This window comes from Centroberyx affinis, unplaced genomic scaffold (assembly GCF_046629955.1).
Source record: "Centroberyx affinis isolate AG114_WGS23_722 - 3 ecotype Tasmania unplaced genomic scaffold, CSIRO-AGI_Caff_v1 ptg003070l_1, whole genome shotgun sequence".
In the NCBI taxonomy this organism is placed as follows: Eukaryota; Metazoa; Chordata; class Actinopteri; order Beryciformes; family Berycidae; genus Centroberyx; species Centroberyx affinis.
The window spans coordinates 88,987-110,000 of record NW_027281155.1 but is presented as its reverse complement, the minus strand read 5'-3'; the positions used below and the strand labels follow the sequence as shown (position 1 = coordinate 110,000).

Genomic DNA, 21,014 nt, shown 5'->3' with positions numbered 1-21,014 from the left:
TTCATTCATTCACTAACTCTAGCCTGGAGCTGTACTACTTTTCAGTCAGCATCTCTCTCTCTCTCCCTCTCTCTCTCTCTCTCTGTGTGTGTGTGTGTGTGTGTGTGTTTTCCCGTCCCTTCCGGAGATGGGAACACAGGAGGATACGGGGCTCCCAGACACACACACACTGCGCGACAACAGATACTACTAAGCCATCTGTGAACTGTGGGCAGATAGGCCCAGCTAAGGCAGTGTGTTCACCGTGTTAGCGTCGGGGTTAGCATAAATACGGCGCGTCGTACTCGGATATCGCTGTAAATAAAAAAAAGACAAAGTTCGATTCGATATTCAGAATGTTTTGCTTCTTCATAAAAAGACCCTATCCGCACATAACTGACATTTTTGCCTTCTTTTCGTCACTCCTGAAGTTCTTATTTTTGTGCAAATCTATGTTTTTCTGGCTCAAAATAAGTCTTTTATAAGAATTTTAGGCCATTTTGAGTCTTTAATCTTAAGTGACTTCTTTTAAATCGCTTCTTAAAACCCATTTTTATAGACTTGCTTTTATGTGATGTCATCTTTTTATCTTTTTTATCATCTTTTATCATCTTTTTACCATCTTTTTATTGTCTTTTTATCGTCTTTTTATCTTAATTTTTAATCTTAATTTTAACTTGCTTTTATTTTATTTTATCCTGACTGTTTAATTTTAGTTTTCATCTTACGGTTATCCCACTATTAACTTAAATGTTGCTCTTTTCCACCACTGTCCAGTCAAATTTTGAGTATTCTGCTTTTATTTTGACTGTCAAAGCACTTTGTAAACTCTGTTTTTAAAGGTGCTATATAAATAGTTATATCATTGTTATTATTATGATTATTATTATTATTATTGTAAATCTTAAGCTACACAAACGGAACCCACTTTACAAACAAAAAGTGTCCATCTTAACAACAAATCTGGAATAATTCCACTTTCCAATTGCAACTTTGTCTTGAAACAAAGCAGATTACTCTAATGACATCACAAAACTAACACTTGAGTTAAGTGATTTATTATTCACCCCAATGGCAGATATTTTTACTTAGCTTCACTGTTTTATTTTCTTTCTGCCTTGTGTCTTATTTTGGAATGCTTTGAATAAAAATTTTTTTTTTAAAAAGCCAATTTTTGGTTGAACTGCAACCATGTCCCTTTCCTCTTTCCTCTTTCCCCCCCTGCAGATGGCTCCAACCTCGGTTCACTCACACTTCTTCAATAAAGTGAAGAAGAAAGGAGTCGAGGAGACGAGGAGGGAGGGCTTGAAGAAAGACAGAATAAAGGAGTAGAACTAAAGTAAAACAACAGACAGGCATTCATCGACTCTCCCGTCTCTTCCCATCACCTCTCAAATATTTCGCTCGACAGGTGAAGTGTGTGTGTGTGCGCGCGCGTGTGTGTGTGTGTGTGTCGAAAATCCCTCAAGAGCGTCTAATGCTACATTTGGCGACTCAGTGGATTGAGACAAAGCGCTGACAAACTGTCAATCTCGTCTTTGTTCACAGCCAACCAGGTGGGCTATCTCGCATCGCCACTTGTTTGGAGGTGTGTGGGTTTGCAGACGTGTGTGTGTGTGTGTGTGTGTGTGTGTATGTGTGTGTGTGTGTGTGTGTGCGCATGTCACCCACAGCCAAAACATTTACACCACAATGCAAGACGCCAGGCTGCAGGCAAACCGACAATTAAACCCTGTAAATAAATCAACTGTCGATGAATTATGTATTCAGAGAGCGGGGCGAGGCGCTGTAATGTGGAGGCTGCAGGGAGAAGGATTGGAGGCAGATGATGCTCACTGCTATATCGGGCTGAAAGGATTTCCTATGAGTCAGGGGTTTTTGGGGGAATAGAGCGAATTGTGAAACCAGAGAGCTAACTGTGCGATTTGTGTCGGGTAGTGTGTGTGTGTGTGTGTGTGTGTTCCCACTGCCGAGGATTGTCAGGGGGGAGATGGAGATATATCTGATGACTCATTCCCCCGACAGACAGACGGAAATACGGACAGACAGGTAGGTAAACCTGCGGAGCGTGCTGATGAAAGGGGGAGGGAGAAGCGAGCCGGAAAAAAATGGGATCTAAAAAAAAAAAAAAAAAAAAAAAAAAGCCCACGCAAGGTCGCTGACTCACTGTATTCACTTTTTTCGGCAGGAAATCAAACAACTTCAGGTGGCTGATTAAGAGTGAGACCTCCCGGCCTATTTATAGCAAAGCGCGATGGGATAGAATAGAGTGGAATAGGTCAGAAAAGGACAGAACAGATTGGAAAAGGAAAGGAATACAGCGGAACAGAACGGAATCGAACAGAACAGAATACAGCAGAACACAACAAAACAGAACAAAATAGAGCAGAACAGAAAAGAACAGAACAAATGAATGATGGACAAGACAACACTGGTTAAACTCGACAGTCCATTTACACCGTCCTTACACTGAAGTTGGGCCATGTGCTCTCTCTTTTTATCTCTATCAGTCTGTCTCCCTCTCTCCAGACCAAGTCAAGTCTTCTTTATTGAGCAGTATGTGATTAAGAAAACAATGTAAAAGGAGTATTATTGTGAAAATGAAACTTAAACTGTAATTTTTTTTTTGTATTGAATTTAAAGTGTAAATCTTAAAATTTTTGGTGCAATTTTAATCTGCCATAATCCTCCTTGTATCCAAATTAATTTTGATGACGTTATGATTGACGTTCGATGACGACAGAAGAACTTATTTCTGGGTTCTTTATCTGTTTTTATGGACTGCTGCGATATAGCATATAGCAGTATATAACTAAACCTTTTACAGACAACACATTCTATAGCATTTTAGAATAAAGCATGTTGTATAAGCAGTGCTTCTACGTAGCATGCTACAAGCCATGTTTGCTAACAGTTCAGTTGCTAACGTTAGCTAGCTAGCCAAGTAGCCGTATAGCAGCTGTGTTCTCCATAGAAGAGCAGCTTCTCAACTAGGGAGCCAGAGAGCTGAAATCACATTCAAATAAATTTAGGATTAATTAGGTCTGTACGTCACCGCCACAAACGCACTGTGGGACCGCTCAGAAGCTGTACTCTCTTCTCTTTTTATGCTCCCTCTTTTCTCTGTCGCTAGCTGTCTCTTTTGCCTTTTAGTCCAGTCATGTGGAGACAATATTTAGGCAAACACAGTAATGAGAGGGCACCCCGTCGCCCCGCCAAGCTTTAAGCATGCCTTGCAAACACACACACACATGCACACACACACACACACACACACACACATAGACACACACTGGACAAGCTCCAAAAAAAAAAGCAGCATGTTGCTTTAGGTTAAATGCAGTGGGACAGACGTTTCTCACTCTGTGAAAGCCGTGCTCTCACAAAAATCAACACATCTGACATGGGAATATTATATAAACCTTTCACCCTGTCAGCAGTTATAACCCATAATTTATAACTTATATCTAACTGTGCAATACCAATTTTTTTGTGCAATAATTCAACTGCAATAATTCAACTGTGCAATACTTATTAATTATTTAATTATTTACACTGGTGTATGTATATATTGGGAGTATGATGCATATTGTACAGAATTCTTATTTCTCTTATTTCTATATTATTATTATTATTTTTATTCTCATTGTTATATATTGTAGTATAATGCACATATTTTACATATTTCTTACTTTCGTATTTCTATTTTTCTTATAATTTCTTATAATTTCTCTACGCTTGTATATATTCACTTCTACAATGTGAGCAGCTGCAATGTAACCCAATTTCCCCTCGGGGATCAATAAAGTATTTCTGATTCTGATTCTGATTCTGAGTAAAGGTTCATTCAATTGAGCCTAAGCTAATATTTCACCTTAGTGCCCATACTCTATGTTGGAGTTCATGAAGCGTCAATCACCAATATTCAGTCACCGCTAGTCTCTTACTTTCGCTTTGACACCTCACTCGAGAATAATCGTATTCATAACGCGTACGCACAAACATGACACGGTAGAACAGGTAATGTCGTTTCGCTCTGCGTTCAGGGTCACGCTTTTCGAGAGGCGATTTTGCCTGTTTGCAACTGACGGCGTTGTGTGTTGGGGAGGAAAGCCGTTCGCTGGCGGCTGCGGCTCTCAAGGGCCGCTCGTGTTGGAGGTTGAATCCTCTTGAATTTCAATGGATATGTTCTGCCACAGCGAAGATAGTTTTCCATGAAGCACGTGCTAGTGTGATATTTTCAGATTTTCTTGCAGCGTATTTATGTGATAAAGACGGTGTATCAGGTGGGTGAACTCTTTTTTCACAAATCAAAAGGTAAGTAAACTTGTACCTGGTGGACCTCGCTGGACCCGGCCTCTGACCCTGGATCAGTACTTCTATTCTTAAATTCACTTTTAACTGGTATCTAATAAAAACAAATCTGTAGAAGATGGGATTGGATTGGGCCAGTGAACACCATGCTAAGGCACTGAATAAGACTAATACCATACCGATATTACGTAGCAAAAAGTATGTCAAACCGCCACAGTGTTTACAATATAATGTTGCATTTGTGGCTGCAATATGGTATCAAATGAAATTGTTCTAATCTGCTTCCATTGCTGCATTAGATGAACATTTTGATATACTTAAGAGGAATACATAACATAACATAACCATTAAACAAATACATAGCAACCAACAGTTTCTTGAACTGTGTGTGTCTGTGTGTGTGTGAGAGAGAGAGAGAGAGAGAGAGAGAGAGAGACCCCATCCTGACCTTTGTGTAGGAAGGGGGTTAATGTGTGAATGTGAGAAAAAGTATAAGTGGGACAGTAAGAGAAAGAGAGAAAAAAGAGAGAGAGAGAGAGAGAGAGAGAGCGAGAGAGAGTGTGTGTGTGTGTGTGTGTGTGTGTGTGTGTGTGTGTTATCCAGACAGTGTGTGAGGGTGTGATGGTATGGCTGACTGACTGGCCCACTGAGGCTGGAAGAGATGAACGAAAGGTCAGGAGATGTCAGGCAGAGCTGAGAAACACACACACACACACACACACACACACACACACACACACACACACACACACACACACATACACACAATCCATCGCCAACCCCATGACTGAATATGGATCAGAGATTCTCACTGTGTTCATAAGCATAAAATGAAATGAGGCACTTTTATGATCGGGTCAGATCCTGTCTAACACAAATCTTTGTTCATGTTAGCGGGAACATTTCCATATATTACCAAGCGGGCTGAGGGAGGTAGAGAGGAGGCTGACTCCACTGTAACATGCAGTGTGAGGCTTGACAAATCAGCTAAATTATATTTGTTTGAGGATTTTATAAAGGTTTCGTTCCCAAGCCACCTCTAGACAGTGGCACGCAACTAACACTTCTTCATTTACGATGTGTTTACACTGCTCTTTGCTGATAAAGACAAAAATCACATGAATTTTTTTAAATTTGCCACAAAGGAAAAAGTATACAGTCTACTAGGGATGGGACGATATACTTATCTCACGATTCGATACAAAATATGTGGTTCACGATTCAATACAACCACGATACGATGTGATAAATAAAAGTTCAGTGACGACAAAGTCTGACTGTGCAGAATTATGTTTATTTCTGAGCCACAAATCTTTCTAGCAATGGCATTGGCTTACTAGAATGTAAACAACAATTTAAAAATTGTCATTACAAAGTGTAAATAATATAAAAATTGATGCAGAGCTTGTGAAATTATAAATAAAATGGAGCTAATATCGTGATTCATTTTTCTGCCCCACGATACGTATTGTCCCATTATATATATATATTGAATTTCGATATATCGTCCCATCCCCATACTCTATATATCTCTAAAACTGCCCCCCCCAGCCCCCCCATCCCCCAACAAAGACATTTGGCATGTGTGTTTCGTCACTCCGGAGATGCTGAGGCAAGCCACATGAATACGATCCACCACAAAGCACATTCAGAAACCACCAGGACACAAAATGGAGACAAATGAATGGATGAATAGATCCATGGATAGATGGATGGGTGGATGGATGGATAGATAGATGGATGGAGGGATGGCCGGATGGATGGAGAGCCCAAGGAGAGAATGAAGACATGAATTCCTCTATACTTTCAATCAACTAATCAACTGATCAATCAATTGGTAGCTGCGAATGGCTTTAATCGCTTAACTAGATCATCTATTATCTTGAAACTGATTCAAGATCTGATTTGGGATTTTTAAAGACCACACCTTTTTATTTTCAGGCCACAGAGGACGTCATTCTGATGTTATGCAATGCCATAATTAAAAGTCAAGTGCTTTTGACAGCTATTACTCTCATCTAGTCTCCAATTCTGAATCCATATGAGGCTAAAATCAAAGCGGTCTCTTTTTATAAAGCACTGTTTGTAAATGGATGACAAAACAAATGGGAAATGCACTCCGTCATGCTGCGCGTTAACATTAACATCTGCGTCTGATATCGGTGTCATATAGAGATGATGGAAAGATTCGGTGGATGAGACATAGGTAAGATAGATAGATAGATATAGAATGTATATATGTGTAAAATAAATACTTGGATTACTTTGTCATTCTTTGCTCGGCTTGATTTTGATTCCACACAAGGAATTCGGGGTCGTACCTATCGAGGGGGGACAGGCAGAGAGAAACAAGAGAGAGGTATATATATATGTTGGCTGTCTGGCAACAAATTAATCAATAACCATCAGAGTAGTCAATAGAAATGAATAAATAGCCGCTGGACTCGTCTTTCTCTCTCAACATGTGGTTATCAGACAGTGGTAGAGGAGGTGGAGGGGGGTAGAGGACATGCACTAGAGCAGGTGGCTGGGGAATGGTGGATATGTAAGTTAAAGAGAGGGTCTTACAATAGAATAAACTGGGTATCGCCTCGTATTCCTTAAAATTCGGATCAGAATTCAAAAATTCAGATCAAAAGGTTTACTGTAGGCTCCAAACAACCAAGGTTCACCTGTGAATTTACATGGTCATGACTTTTGTACAGTACAGACCTTTTTATCAACATTCAAACTAGATTATCTTTATAAACCACGCATTATCCTCTCTCCTACTTCGTTGGTAGCTGCTGTAGAACTGCAGAACTGCTGTAGAGGTTTTTGGGAGATTGGCCCGTTAAGTCAACTTACCTGTTAAGTGATGAGAGCATAGACACCAAAATCACCCATGTGTCCCTGGGAGATCGTTGGCTCTGGTGCTCCATGCTAACACTTTAGCATACACTATGTTGAGTGATAGTAGGCGACTAGCATTATCTCAAAAGTGAGGAAATGAGAACTTGTAGCAGCTTTAAATCTGAATGGTGAGTAGATATGCAGCTATGTCTGGCAGTTTTGTGTAGGAGATTGTTAAAATTTACACAAAATACAATATTAAAATAATGTTTTCAGCTATTACAAACTACTTTTCCTGTTTCCATGGGAAGGGAAGGTGGTGGGTGATGGGACAAAATCACTGTGCAGCGGATTAATATGTGGTTGCTTGTCTGAAGTACAAAAACAAGCAAATCTTTTGTGATAAGCTGCAACCAGATTGGTGCAGGTTACCTTATCGGGGCTGTTGTGACAAGTGCTAGCCTAAAGTCAGCCTATATTTGTTTAGACTTAGACTGTGCAGTCACTAATAAGGCAGTTCATAAATCGGCCTAATCAGTGATCTGTTATTCAGGCCTTATTCTTGACTGTGTGCAACATCAATCAGTTATCAAACTAAAAATTATTTTTGGTGTGGGGTGTAACTTTTTCTTAGCATCTGAAAAATGCTATCTTCTAACTGGATCATGTCAAATAGCATTATTTAAACTTTCTGTGCTTAAGAGTCAAACTCTATTTGAATCATTTGTCAACTAAACCTCAACTTATAGGTACTGTGTTTCTGTCTCCTGTGGCTCTGTATGCGCAGTGTTTGTTTTTTGGGGACCGAGTGTATACTAGCTGCTGGCCACATCAGCTAGTTAATGATATTTCATTTTTAAAATGTATGTATCTACAAGCCATATAATAAAGAAGTAACAACTTTTTATCACAAAAACATCAAACAATCTTCGTACTTAATACTAATAATACTAGTATATACTACTATCACTCAACTCATGGTAAAGTGTTAGCATGGAGCACTGCAACGATCTACCGGGGACACTTGGATGATTTTGGTGAACAGTTAGTTTGCTTAACAGCTTAAGTTGACCGACAACCCAATCTCCCCCAAAAAAACTTGGAGTATTCCTTTAGATCAGCGTGGTTTGCAAATTCCTCCCGGAGCAGCGGCCCAGCAGCAGAGCAGCGAGCCCGTATACAGCGGGACTTCTATGAAGACTACGGGATCAAAACATCCCTCTGTCGCTGTGACCAGGTGGGGACCCTCCCTTTAACACAGCGTGGGGCGTCAGGCTGCCTGAACACAGAACGGGGCGAAGTCTAGCGCCGGGCGTTGCCTGTGTGCATGTCGTGAGGGGTTAACAGCCAAAATGCCATGCATCACAAGTCAATCCATTGAATAGCGGTGTGCGGATGCTCGATGCTCTGCCACAACGACGATGCCCCGGAGCTGGAGAGTGGTGGATGAATGGACACGGTGCGATGTGCGGGAGGAGGACAGAGAAATCAACAACACTCGGACAATGGGTGGAGGAATGAAAGAGCGATGGCCAACGGTGAGAAGAGTCAACTGCGCTAAGGACACTATTCTCTTTCACACACGTTATTGTGATACCATATAATGAAGTAATTCGGCACAAAGTGACATCCTCATTAGGACTATAAAATACCGTTTTTGCCCCCCAAAAAAAAAAAAATATATATATATCTCCTGGATTGCACCTGTGCTGAAATGTCACAAAGGGAGACATTCCAGCTTTAATTAGGCCGGCTCTATCTCTGACAGCAAGTCTGTGCGGTCGTTGTTCAGAAAGCAGCGGCCACTTTGCGGCGAAGGGACGGAAATCCAAGGGAGACAATTGGAATAGTATTTCAAACTAGATTTTAACTGGGACAAAGGACAGATAAAAAAAAAAAAAACAGCTATTATACTGTCCCTGTCTGCATGTCAGTGTCTCTCCCCCTTACTATTTCTCTGTCTGTCTGTCGCTCTCTTGCTCTGTCTTTCTCGCACGCCCGCCCGCCCGCCCACACACACACACACACACACACACACACACACACAAAGCGCCTGGCCTAAAAAACAAAACAAAAAAAAAAAAAAAACAGACTTCATGCACTTTCCAAATAAACAGTGCCTACCTACTGCACCGAATGCGGCTGATTGTCACTGACAGAGAGGCACTCCCTTGCTAACGGTGATGGCAAACTTCTAAATTGGACCTAGCGGTGTACACAGGCATTCATACGGCAGTGTGAACAAGCCGCAACACCAGGCAAAGTAGAGGGGACAAGTGAGAGATGTGGCGTGATGTGTGCCGCATACTAAAGCCCAGATTCAGCCAGCCTTTTACGCCTACTGCTCTTGTCGACAGTCAATGCCTATGAAGGTGCTGGAAACCATTGGGTGAGCTACTCCGGTGTCGTCATGTCACACTTCCGACTGGACACTTTGCGTTATCTCTTTGCAATATAACTCTTTTTTTTTTTTGTGTTTTATGTTCTACAAGTTACTGATATTTTGCTACTTTCCGATTCCGGTGAATCTGGGCCTCAGTAAGTTCAGAGAAAGTGGAAAAGGGAGCGGGGGGAGGGGGGGGGGAGGGGCAAAGGGCTTCATCAACCGATATTTGAAATAAAAGAACAGAAGTGGTAGTCGTTCCCTCACCTGGGGTCCTTCTGGATGCTGTCCACAGACGGGGACCGGGCCAGGGCGGCCTCGGGCGGGAGGGCGGGGCCCGACTTGCTGTAAGGCGACTCGGTGGACGGGCAGAACTGCAGCGTGCGGTACGGGTTGGCGTAGTCGGACGCCCCGCCGCCGCCGCCGCCGCCGCCTCCTCCCCCTCCCGCGGCGAAGCTGGCCCGCTGGTAGGTGGCGGCGGCGCTCTGGCTCCCCGTCCGCTGCAGGGGGATGGGGTCGACACCGGGGGAGGGCGGGGCTAGAGCGGGGAGAGGAGCGTAGGGACAGAGCAGATAGTTGAGGACCTCTTGGTACAGCTGGCTCACCGCCGGGTCTGATGTGGGGCCCCGAGGGTGGAGGGGGTGGGGGGTGGGGGGGGGGGGGTTAAGGGGGTGCCGGTAAGAGAGCGAGGGGGAAAAAAAAAACAGCAACCATACACGAGGATGCACATACACACACACACAATGTGGGAAAAAAAAAAGCACCATCACCAAATGGAGCGGAACACCACGGAAGAATATAAGTGGGCGGGGAAGAAGTGAAAAAACAAAAAAACAAAAAACAAACACAAAGCAAGCAAGTTATGAACTACAACATTTCATGTCATTCATAAATAATTATGGATAAGCATAATTATTTCTGCTGCGGCTACCGTGAGCCCGACAAATGAGCTTCGGGTTTCTCATTTGGGGCGAATCACTGAAGAGCCGTGAGCACGAACAGATCAAACAGATAGACGCTGTCATATCAAACAGAGACAGCAGCCAATAAAAGTCAAGAGGTCACATGGCAAACACCTGTAAACCTAAGTGAATCTGCTAAATGTGTCACAGGAGGGTCATAAAATGGCCTGTAAAGATATGAAAAGGCCAACACTGCTGGAAGTAAACTGGCACATATACACCTCTGCGTATATGTGTGTGTGTGCGTGTGTGTGTGTGTGATTATTCATCCAACCCGACACAACTAGATGACGGTCGGGACCTTGGCGAGGCCTTGGGAACTTCTCATTGCGATGTGAAGTCAGGTGTAAAGTGTTTGTCTGCTTTTTCTTTTTTTCTTTTTTTTTTTTTTTTCCTTAACTCTGTCTTTTCATAATCTTGAAACAATCTTGATGCGACCTTGAAACATCGCCAGGCGTCGACAGCTACTTTGTGTTGCACAGATAAAAAAAAAAAAAAAAAAAGGAGGGGGGGGGGACACACACACACATCTAAGCCAATATACAAAAAAAAAAAAAGGTGAGTGAGTGGCGTCTTGTCACAAGCACAAAGCTGAATATGATTGAGAGTCGTTTTGATATATCAGAAGTATGTATAAGTGGATGTGAGGAAGCCGACAACCGAAAGCCACAACACTTTAAACAAGCACTTTAAATATTCACATCATAAAATATCAGGTGCATATGCCTAATATCATTTTTTTATGTCTCTTCCTCTTCATCCTTCATGACTAGAGTGGATTTGATGGATGAAACTGTGCTTTCAACCAGATTCACCTGCGTGGTTCATTTGCATAAATTCAATTCAAAATGTTACATATCTATACTGATTGTGTCACCTGATGTTCATTGCTCACTATTTTAAAAAAAAATGCGGGTGATAGTATTCTGTCAAATGGCACTATTTTCTCTGTAATAACACTGATAAACTGATACATTTTCTAGCCAGCAATCACTTTGTAAGATGCGGCGTCCAATATCTCATTTTTAATATGAAAAAGCAGCTTCTCCTCACATACAGTATAGCATTTTCTTTCATATTCCTCTCTCTATATGTATTCTTCTTCGTGTTCGTTCAGCCGGGCCAGACCGAACCGGCGGCAGACAACAATTTTTTTTAGGACACGCCTGATTTGCCGTGATTTCAAAGCGCCCACACTGAACGCCCGTGGGATTAATTGAGATTAATTTTTCAGCCTTGAAACTAATTAGTTAACAGACTGTGACTGGGAGACAAATTGCCATCGAGACCCCGATTGGATTTGCCTACCTGAAACTGGTAAACAGTCGCTACATGATCAGATGGCGAGAGGAAATGTCTCACGTAGCGTGTAATATCGCGTTAAAAAAAAAAAAAAAAAAAACACGCCTACCTTCTGAGTTGGAGCAGGATGGAGAAGACTGTTGAGAATCTATACTCGCATCTACTTATTGTACAGCTCTGTTGCTATATTCAAGTTATCGTGTGATTTCTTCTTCTATTGATTTCTAAATATAGATAGGGTTTAATGGAGGAAGGGTGATTTAGAGTGCTCTGCGGCTATTTTTAGTTTTGGGACTCTTTGATTCATTTTGGCTCATCAGTGTTACAGTCTCCTTCGCCATTTCTGCTTCTCCTCCCTTTCCCCCTCCTCTTCCTCCTCTTCTGCCCCTAGATTTCACCCCTGGTACACCTCCATCTCCTCCTTACTTTTGCCCATCCTCCTTTTCCTCATTATCTTCTTCCTCGTTATCTGCTCTCTCTGCTAAACCCCCCGACCTCTACAAACCTCTTGCCTTCACGCTGTAGCTCACTCTTCATACCCTCTTTCCATTCCTCCTCCTCATCCTCCTCTTCCTCATTTCCCTCCATCTCTCCCTCCCATCCCAGCAAACATCTGACAAATCTGGACCTAAACATCCTTCTGATATCAGTTCAAAACGGTTTCAGAAGCTTGTTTTAATATGAATTTTTACTGTGCCATAATATCGAATGTGAAAATCCTGCATGAAGACATCGTTTTCTCCACCGGTTTTCCTCTCCTCGCCTCTGCTCACCTTGGCCTCTGAGGTTGGGCTTGGTGTAGACTCTGTCTTCGTAGATGGGGTCGATGTGGTGCTCGGGGGACTGTAGGGGTCGGAGTTCGGCGCCCAGGTGACTGTGTTGGCTGCTGTAGGAGCCTCTGGAGCCTGGGTAACGCAGGGGAGGCAGGGCGAGGTTAGACATAAGGATGGAGGGGAACGACGGATCGACGGATGACAACATTCGCGGTAAATGAGAGAAACATAGAAAATCCCATTTCCTCATTTCACAGATTTATATACTTTTCTTTTAACCTATTTTCTCTTCATGTCCTCTTTACATATTTGACTATTCTTATCTTCACGGCTTCCTTCCTGATTTCCTCATAATCTAAAAAGACACATTATGTCTAACTCTAACCTGAGAGATCATTTTCAATGATTTTCTATGATCTAGCTATTTTCAATGAGCCCATATTAAAGCTCCCTAGTGTATCCGCTTTCTGCATGCGCATCCTTCCTTGCCTGCACTGAGCATACTAATTCAATTACTGAGGCAAAAAGGCATGAGTGAAAGCAATCAATTCAAAGTGTATTCGCCGGCTTTTGCCCTGATCAACGCGATCACACCGCATGAGAAGAAAAACGCAGTCTAGCTTTAAGGAATCGTTCACCCCGATATGAAAATTCAGTCATTATCTACTATCTAGGAGCTATGAGGCGAACCCGCTGTGTGGTTGGTGGTCCTGAGAACTTCAGTGGATTTTTGAATGATATGGGGGTGAGGAGATAATGACTGGATTTTCATTTTGGGGTGAACCGATCCTTTTAACTAGCTGCCAGACTGACAGGACTTTTTACTGCATGGTGGTGTGCAGCTCGTAATAATAACATTCAACATTATGAGTTTCATTCCAGATACAGCCACCATTATAATATGACATCTCTCTCAAGTATGGATTATGATTAACAAACTAAAGACGGTTTTATCGTCCATTTAATATTTTTGAAATATTGAGCAGTTAACATCAGGAAATGGTTTGAGTCAAACATAGCTATCTATTGTTTTTAAATTAAACGCTTTACATTTATGAATAACATAAGCACATTTTGAATATATATATATACTAGTTTTGTCCCAAAATGAGATATCCATCTTTTTAAAAACATGATACATAAAATTAAAACCAAATTTTGACACTTTTTAACTTAGGTCCTTGGTAGGCAAAATGTATTTTTGCATTATTTTGACCACACCATCTATATTTCAGAAAAATTGAATGATGACCTTCAGATGATGTTTTATTTATTTATTTTGTTCAAAATGGATATATAGCATTTTGAAATAGAACTCTTCATATATCACCACATCAAAAAAAAAAAAAAAGTTAAGTAATAATAAAGTTTTCTTGACCTCTACCTGCCAGGCTACCAGGCCTTTGCAGGGTTGCGTTGGCGTAGAGCTCGTGGGAGATCTTATAGTCCGGTCCGACGTGGTGCAGCATGCGCTTGGTGGGCGACAGCGTGGCGTAGCTGCCCACCACCGAGCTGAGCGTGTGCAGGGGCGACGAGGAGTGGTTTCCCCCCGGGGAGGCCGTCATGGGGAGGGGAGAGGAGGAGCCGGCGGCGCCCGACGCCACCATGTTGATGGGCGAGGAGGTGCTGCAGGAGGAGGGAATGGAACAGTCCGTATATTTGTCACACAATTACAGTTTGTGTCCGGAATGAACGCTGTATTTTCATGTTTTGATGTATTGTAAAATGCTGAAAAGAAAATATAGATGTCAGTCATGAAAGTCTGACTTTTTGGAGATACATAGCACAAACAGTCACAAATAACTGAAACTGAGCCTTGGCCTAAGTCAAGAGCACTTCAGTCGAGTGCAAGTCAATTCCAAGACCAAGTCTAGTTGAGTTTGAGTCAAGACCAGATCGAAAGGAGGTTGAGGCCAAGTCAAGACCGAGACCAAAATGTAACACTGGACATTTTTCTCAATGCTCAAGGAGTTTCTTAAGGATGAACAGAGATGTAGGTCTACCTGAAGAAGCTCTCTACTACACCCTTCAACATCTATCTAATTAATGCAAAGGATTTTGAATTATCAATGCATAGAAGTTTAAGGACTGTTACATACAATACGCAGGTGCGATTCCTTAAATTGTTTGTGGTACTGGGGAGAAAATAACTGAAAGCAGACCAAATGGAGAAAAATATCTTTGAAATTTTTAGATAGGCGGGAAAAAGTTAAGTTAACAACCAATAGTGGCTGTGACCAAGACAAGCCAGAGTCAAAATAGACCAAGATGTCAGAAAATTCGCTCTGGAGACTGAAATAAAGACTGAGACCAGACTCAAATACTAGGTCTTGGCTTTAATGGCTCAATCAAATTATTGAAAAGAAGTGTGTGTATTCAGTCAAATAGCATGTGCCTTACAGCTGGGCAGCCTTTAGCACAGACCAGCATGTTGCAGCACTGCTTAGACCGGTATACAGAGGTATACAGTACAATGCGTCAAAACTGCAATCAAAGATCACTAATATTTCTGTGTTTAAAGAAGTTAAGTGTTTGAAGTTATCTTGGGCTTTGATTGACCTCTATTGGCAAGGAACTGCAACAACATTATGTCTAATTGACACAAGGGAGGCAGGGAGTTTTGGTTCCAAAACAGAGTACGGGCCAGGAAGTGAGTTTTGAAAGCCAAAAATCTCAGCAGCTGGTGAAGTAATCATTGAGCCATTGGTACTGAACAACAACCCTATCAACCCCCTGCAGCTGTATCATTTTGTGCTACGGGGGACGGTAAAAATCTTACATAATGCACCTTTTACCCATATTCAAGCCGTCAAACTGACCTGTAGGACTTGGCGAGTCGGCTGGGCGACTGCTTGGGCGAGGACACCCTCTGTAGGGTGGCGTAGCTGGGCATGTCGGAGGAGGCCGAGCCCAGGCGCTGCAGCTTCGTAGGGGATCCCACCGCCTGCAGAGGGGAGCTCACACGCTGCAATAGTAGAGTAGTACTTCATTAAAAGGGAATGCCACTCCGTTTAAAAATGTACCAACTGTATGTATTCATATCATTGTTTTCAGAGCATGAGTACCTCCCCCTGAAGCTAGAAACCAGAGAGCAAAGATTCTACCCTGTGATGACATACTGATGAACAGCTTTTTGACTTTTTGAACAGCTCCAAACCAGAAAATACAGCTGCAAGTCAATGGGTCGCCAAGTAAGTTCTCTCAAAAGTCTTTCCATTTAGTTCCAAGTGGGGGAATACGTTGTAGAAATAGTTGTAAGGTCTTGCAATTACAGAGTTAAAGAGAAAACACTTAGCACTCCATCCACCCAATTTCTCACACGCTGGAACATTGGCGTGAAAACTATTTGGATGAATTCAAAGAAGTTCTAGTGGGTGATTAATACGGTGTGCTTCTTAAAATCCTAAACTCTAAGCCTGGAAAAATCCATTCATCACGGTGCAACAAAAGTAAGCAACAATGGAATAAAATATCACTAAAAGGCCACATATACTGTAGATGTAGTCCCAATATTTGTCCCAAAGTTTGCTAGACCTCTGCTGCATTGTTAGTCCAACCCACATGGGGAATATCTGAAGATCCTGCAGTACTAATTGCAGGATAGATACAGCATAAGGGACTTATGGCAACAGCTGTAGCACTAATGTAGGATAGACGCTGTGCGGACAGAGTTATACAATGGCTACCACTGTAGTACACACTGAGGTACCATGTGTTCATAGGCACAAGCTGATCACCTTTGTGATTAGACTGAAAAAGGGACACTGAATGAAAATAGAACCTGTGCTCTCAACTCAAAGCTAATTTGTCGGAAGGCTGAGTTCACTCTATCAGGCCAGAGAAAGAAGTGGCTAAACAATCGAACACAGCAGGATTTATTTTTATTCCACTCAATAGTGATGGTTCCACTCAGATTTTTACCTCTGCCAACAAAGTTGGAAGGAGGTTATGTTTTCACCCCTGTGTGTTTGTCTGTTACTTAGCAAGATATCTCAGAAAGTTACGAACAGATTCGGCTGAAATTTGGTGGACAGATAGCCATTGGACCAAGGATCAGTTGATTAGACTTTGGTGATGATCTGGATCTTTAGCCATAACCATTATGCTGCCTTCATGTGGGAAGGTCTGACAGGTCCAAAGGTCCACAGGCTGCTAAACAGCATTGCATTCACATGCAAATTTTTCAGAAAATCAAACCCAAGAGACAAAAGATAAACAAACATAAACTCTTATAGAGCAGTTAGAGAGTTTTTCAACATTTTCGTTCTACCGAACGCCTTCTAGTTGTCTTAATGGTTTGGGGAAGCCCAATTCTTAGACCCAGAGCAACACTATAACTCCTCAGTCAAGCTAACCCAAGTTACATCAACACAAAATGAGATATCACTAACACTGGCAGGGTTAGGGGTTTTATTCCCTGTATAGCTTAATGGATAAAGCAAGGCACTAGCACTACCTGGTTTCCATTCCCACCAACAGATACTAGACTACTAACGCTTGTGCTCACGGTACTGTAAGCCACTGTGGAGAAAGGCAACCACCAGGCTGCATATGAAACGTTCACCTATGCGGACAGAAGCACCGGGGGCAGTTGTACCTGAGCGGGCAGGGTGGCGCAGGAGTAGTACATGGAGGGTCCGGCAGGCGCGGGGCTGCCGTCGATGGGCATGTGGAAGGCGCTGCCATGGGCCTGCTGGGCGAAGGAGTCTCTCTGGGACTGGGAGGGCGAGTCGGCCCCCGCTAGCTGGGCGGCCACGCGGTTGGAGGTCACCTAGAGAGAGAGGGGGGAGAGGGAGGGAGCAGGAAGGGAGAGAAGAGGGAGGGACATGAGGGACAGGAGTGAGGAGAGAGGAGGCTGTCAAGCTTCAGTCATGGTCTGGTTTGTTTACGGTAATTATACGAACGTCTCAAAGTGAATGTGGTAATGATTTATTGATGTCAGAATGCTACATGTACCACATTTTAAACAAGTGTTTTGACAGGGAATTTGTGCATCTGTGTGTGTGTGTGTGTGTGTGTCCTACCTGGTTGTAGCTGTGAACAGCCCCTCCCACCTGCCCGCCGCGGGGCGTGGCCGGCTCGCCGAGCGCCAGGCCCTGGTTGCTGTGGTAACCGGCGGCCGCGTAGGCATCTTGGTTGTTGAGCTGCAACGCACTCTGGGACAGGAGGCCTTGTCCTGATGGGAGTCAGAGACAGAGAGGCGGGGGAACAGAACGAAGAGTTACGGAAGAATAAAAAAGGGGAAGGAGAACAACTTGGAGAGAGTCCAGGAGACATTATGTGATCGTTCAGTCTGGGCGTCGGAGGAACAAGCCCTGGAAGGTTAGACACATCAGTCGTTTCTTTTATGCGAATTTAATAAAAAGAGAGAAGAAGAAGCCAAGTGGAATTACGTTTGATTTGGAGAGATGTCAAGTGAAGTTACGCAGTCGGGGAGACAAAGGGTTTGAAAAGGATTGAAAGACTAGTTTGTTCAACACGTAAAGACTTGGTTTCACTAACTTTTATCAAGTCGCTCTTTACGTAACGGCTTTCAAACTACTCTTACTTCTGCAACGCACAAAGATTTATTCTGCTCATGGCCTTGAAGGCATGTTGTAGCCCAGTTTACAATCCATGTTATACAATAGGCTTTTTATTTATTTATTTATTTTTTTTAAATGGAAAAGAATCAAACTGAACACAGCAAACATAATTGCCTGAGTCACTATGTAAGAAAGAAGAGAAGAGGAGAGAAGAAGAGAGGAGAGGAGAGGAGAGGAGAGGAGAGAGAAATCTGGAAGAGAAGACAAAAGAAGAGATGAGTGAAAGTTGGAATAGAATAGAAGACCTTGTCCTCTTTTTCAAAACACCCATTTGCTTTTTATCCATCTTTTATTTGCTTTTTACCCACTTTCTCATTCCATCCTCTTTCCTCGCATGTTCTGTGACCCTTAAATCTTGCTCCATTCCTGACCTCCATTTAAAATACCCTCCTTCTATCTCTCTCTCTCTCTCTCTATCTTTCTCCCTTTCATTCTCTCACCGTCTCTATCTCTTCTTCACTCTCTCCCTCTCCCTCTGTCTTTCTCTTTCTTCATATCTCTCTGTATAATTCAGCAGTAGGAACAGAGAGTGACAAGGCTCTGCTGGAGCAGAATGAGGCCAACAATATAGGCGTGCGCGCACAGACACACACACACACACACACACACACACACACACACACACACACACACACCATCCTTTCTGTGTGTATTCCTTTATGGCGTAGGAGTAAATAGATAGGGACACTGTAGTAATCCTGCCATTATTAAAAAGGAGACACTAAGATAATAGTCCAGGTACTATCATATTTAGAGATATTTAATATTTTTTGCCTGCTAAAATATTGTCATTTGTCAGTGCTCTAGGGGATGATTGCATCTCCAAAAAGTTAATGCTTTCAACTTTAATAACTATCTGATTTTTGATTTATGAAGCATAATTAATGTGTCGGCTTAGTCCCAGGCTCATGAAACATTTTCTACACATTGCAATGTCAGCTGTCAATTATAGTGAAACTTCAAATCTGTGAATAACTGATAAACTGCTGTAGAACACCTTCTAGTGGACCTGTTTCTATTACCACACACTTTTACTATTTAATACTATTACTATCTACTATTACACTCTTACTGTTATCCAAAGTCAACCAAACAACAGTCAGCCAGTCATACAATGAGCCACTCAGTTGGTCAGGCAGTCAGTTATCCAATAGGCCAGCCAGTAAGAAAACTGATCTTTCAGCTATAGTTAATGAGCCAGTCAGACAGTCAGAGAATTGAACAGGCATCCAAACAGCCAGTCAGTTACTGGGTCGGTCTCTCAGTTATACAAAGACTCAATCAGTCATACAAATAATCAGTCAACCAGTCAGAAGGCAAGGTTATCAATGGAAAACCAGCCAGACAGACAGTCATCAAAAAAGCACAAGCACAAACTTACAGTGTAATGAGACAAAATGCCTCATTTCAGATGTTGACTCATTCATGTTCCTGAAGCATTTGCAGAGTGGTTTGTAATTTATACATGGCTCGCTTTGTTTCTAGCATCATGCTTAGGCGCAAATACACGCATGCACATAATGCATAACATGTGTGTGCAATTACTGTATGCTACACATAAGAAGGCACACATGCGTGAAAACAACACGCTTGCAGTGTAATGCACTTTTACAGTGTACAAATAAACAGTGACAAAGCATTTTTTTACAGACGTTTCTGCAGAGCGTTCGCAGACTGTAAACCCATACAGTAATCCCCGTAAAACAAATTTGACTTGCGGGACCATAAAGTTCGAATTGAACTTTATTGACTCATTTGCGGAGGGCGGGATTTGCTTGTGAGAGAGCCCGAATTCTCCCGTCCCTCTCATTAAAGCCCTGTTAAATTTTTGATGCTCTCTTGATTAATTCAGTTTTGGGGATGATTGCAATGATGCGCCTCATCGACAGCATTAATCGGAGAAATAAAACTCATTTTCTACCCCAAAATGTTACTTAACAGAGGTGGATTCAACAGCAGTGCAAGCATGTAATATGTGGCTACATCTGTACACCTTTCTGCTGAAAAAAACCCCCACTGCACTGGAAACTGACATTACCGCATTACTGCAGCCCTAAATAGACCTATGATATTTCACACCGGGATAAAATTCACAGCGTTCAGTATTTGCGCTCTCAAAGGAGTTCTTGAGCTGCCAGCCATCAACTCTGCCTGTCCCAGTAAGCTCTAGTGATATTACTTGCTATTTTTTTTTTTTTCTTTTTTTTTGCCAGTAGTCTAAGAATCAACCCACTTAAGCACAGCAGATCAGACAAGAAGAAACTTGGCCTGTTTGCAATTATTAAAAAAGAAAAAAGAAAAAAAAATCAGAGGACGCCAGCGGTCAATATTCACTGCATGGGACAGATAATGTCAGCAGCTAGCGGCAGGACAGAGTCACACTGGATAAAGCGCATGGGAGAATAAAGCTGTGCTAAAGTGAAAAGTCATTTTAAAGTAGACTGAATGGCTCCTGTAGGCAGTGGAGCTGGTGATTCTGTATTATTTAATATGGGATATTAAGCTAAGGGTGCTGTGTGAGTTTACTAGGCCAAGGCTTCCATGTCTAATATAGGCTTGTCTTGGATGAGTACACACACACACACACACACACACACGCAAAGGCACACAAAAACACATTTTTGCCAGCGGGGCAATGGGGGAACTTGTACTCGAGGCCTGTTTCAGATGGATTCACACACATGCACACACACACACACACACACACACACAGATGTTTGCGTACAAAGCCAGGGGATGTTTTCCACGGTTTTTGTTTGCCACTTTAGGTGTGTTTCATATGGGCAGTGGAGCCTTTGGGGAAGTGAAGGGCCTCATAAATACATTATCACTCAGATGGCAAACACTGAAGGCTCCGCTGGCTCCATCTGAGGTGAGTGAGCAG

At 42.5% G+C, this 21,014-nt stretch overlaps 1 protein-coding gene across 1 annotated transcript in view; it reads right to left on the bottom strand.

Moving 5' to 3' along the window:
• The window catches only part of ctnnd2b (catenin (cadherin-associated protein), delta 2b), a 117,112-nt gene that overhangs the window by 48,001 nt on the left and 48,097 nt on the right, over positions 1 to 21,014 (bottom strand). The window contains exons 5-10 of the mRNA XM_071537575.1: positions 17,570 to 17,721; positions 17,143 to 17,316; positions 15,365 to 15,510; positions 13,930 to 14,171; positions 12,546 to 12,677; positions 9,776 to 10,121 (exon numbers count right to left, since the gene is read on the bottom strand). Of these exons, the coding sequence (XP_071393676.1) occupies positions 9,776 to 10,121; positions 12,546 to 12,677; positions 13,930 to 14,171; positions 15,365 to 15,510; positions 17,143 to 17,316; positions 17,570 to 17,721 (1,192 nt within the window). The remainder of the gene's footprint in view (positions 1 to 9,775; positions 10,122 to 12,545; positions 12,678 to 13,929; positions 14,172 to 15,364; positions 15,511 to 17,142; positions 17,317 to 17,569; positions 17,722 to 21,014) is intronic.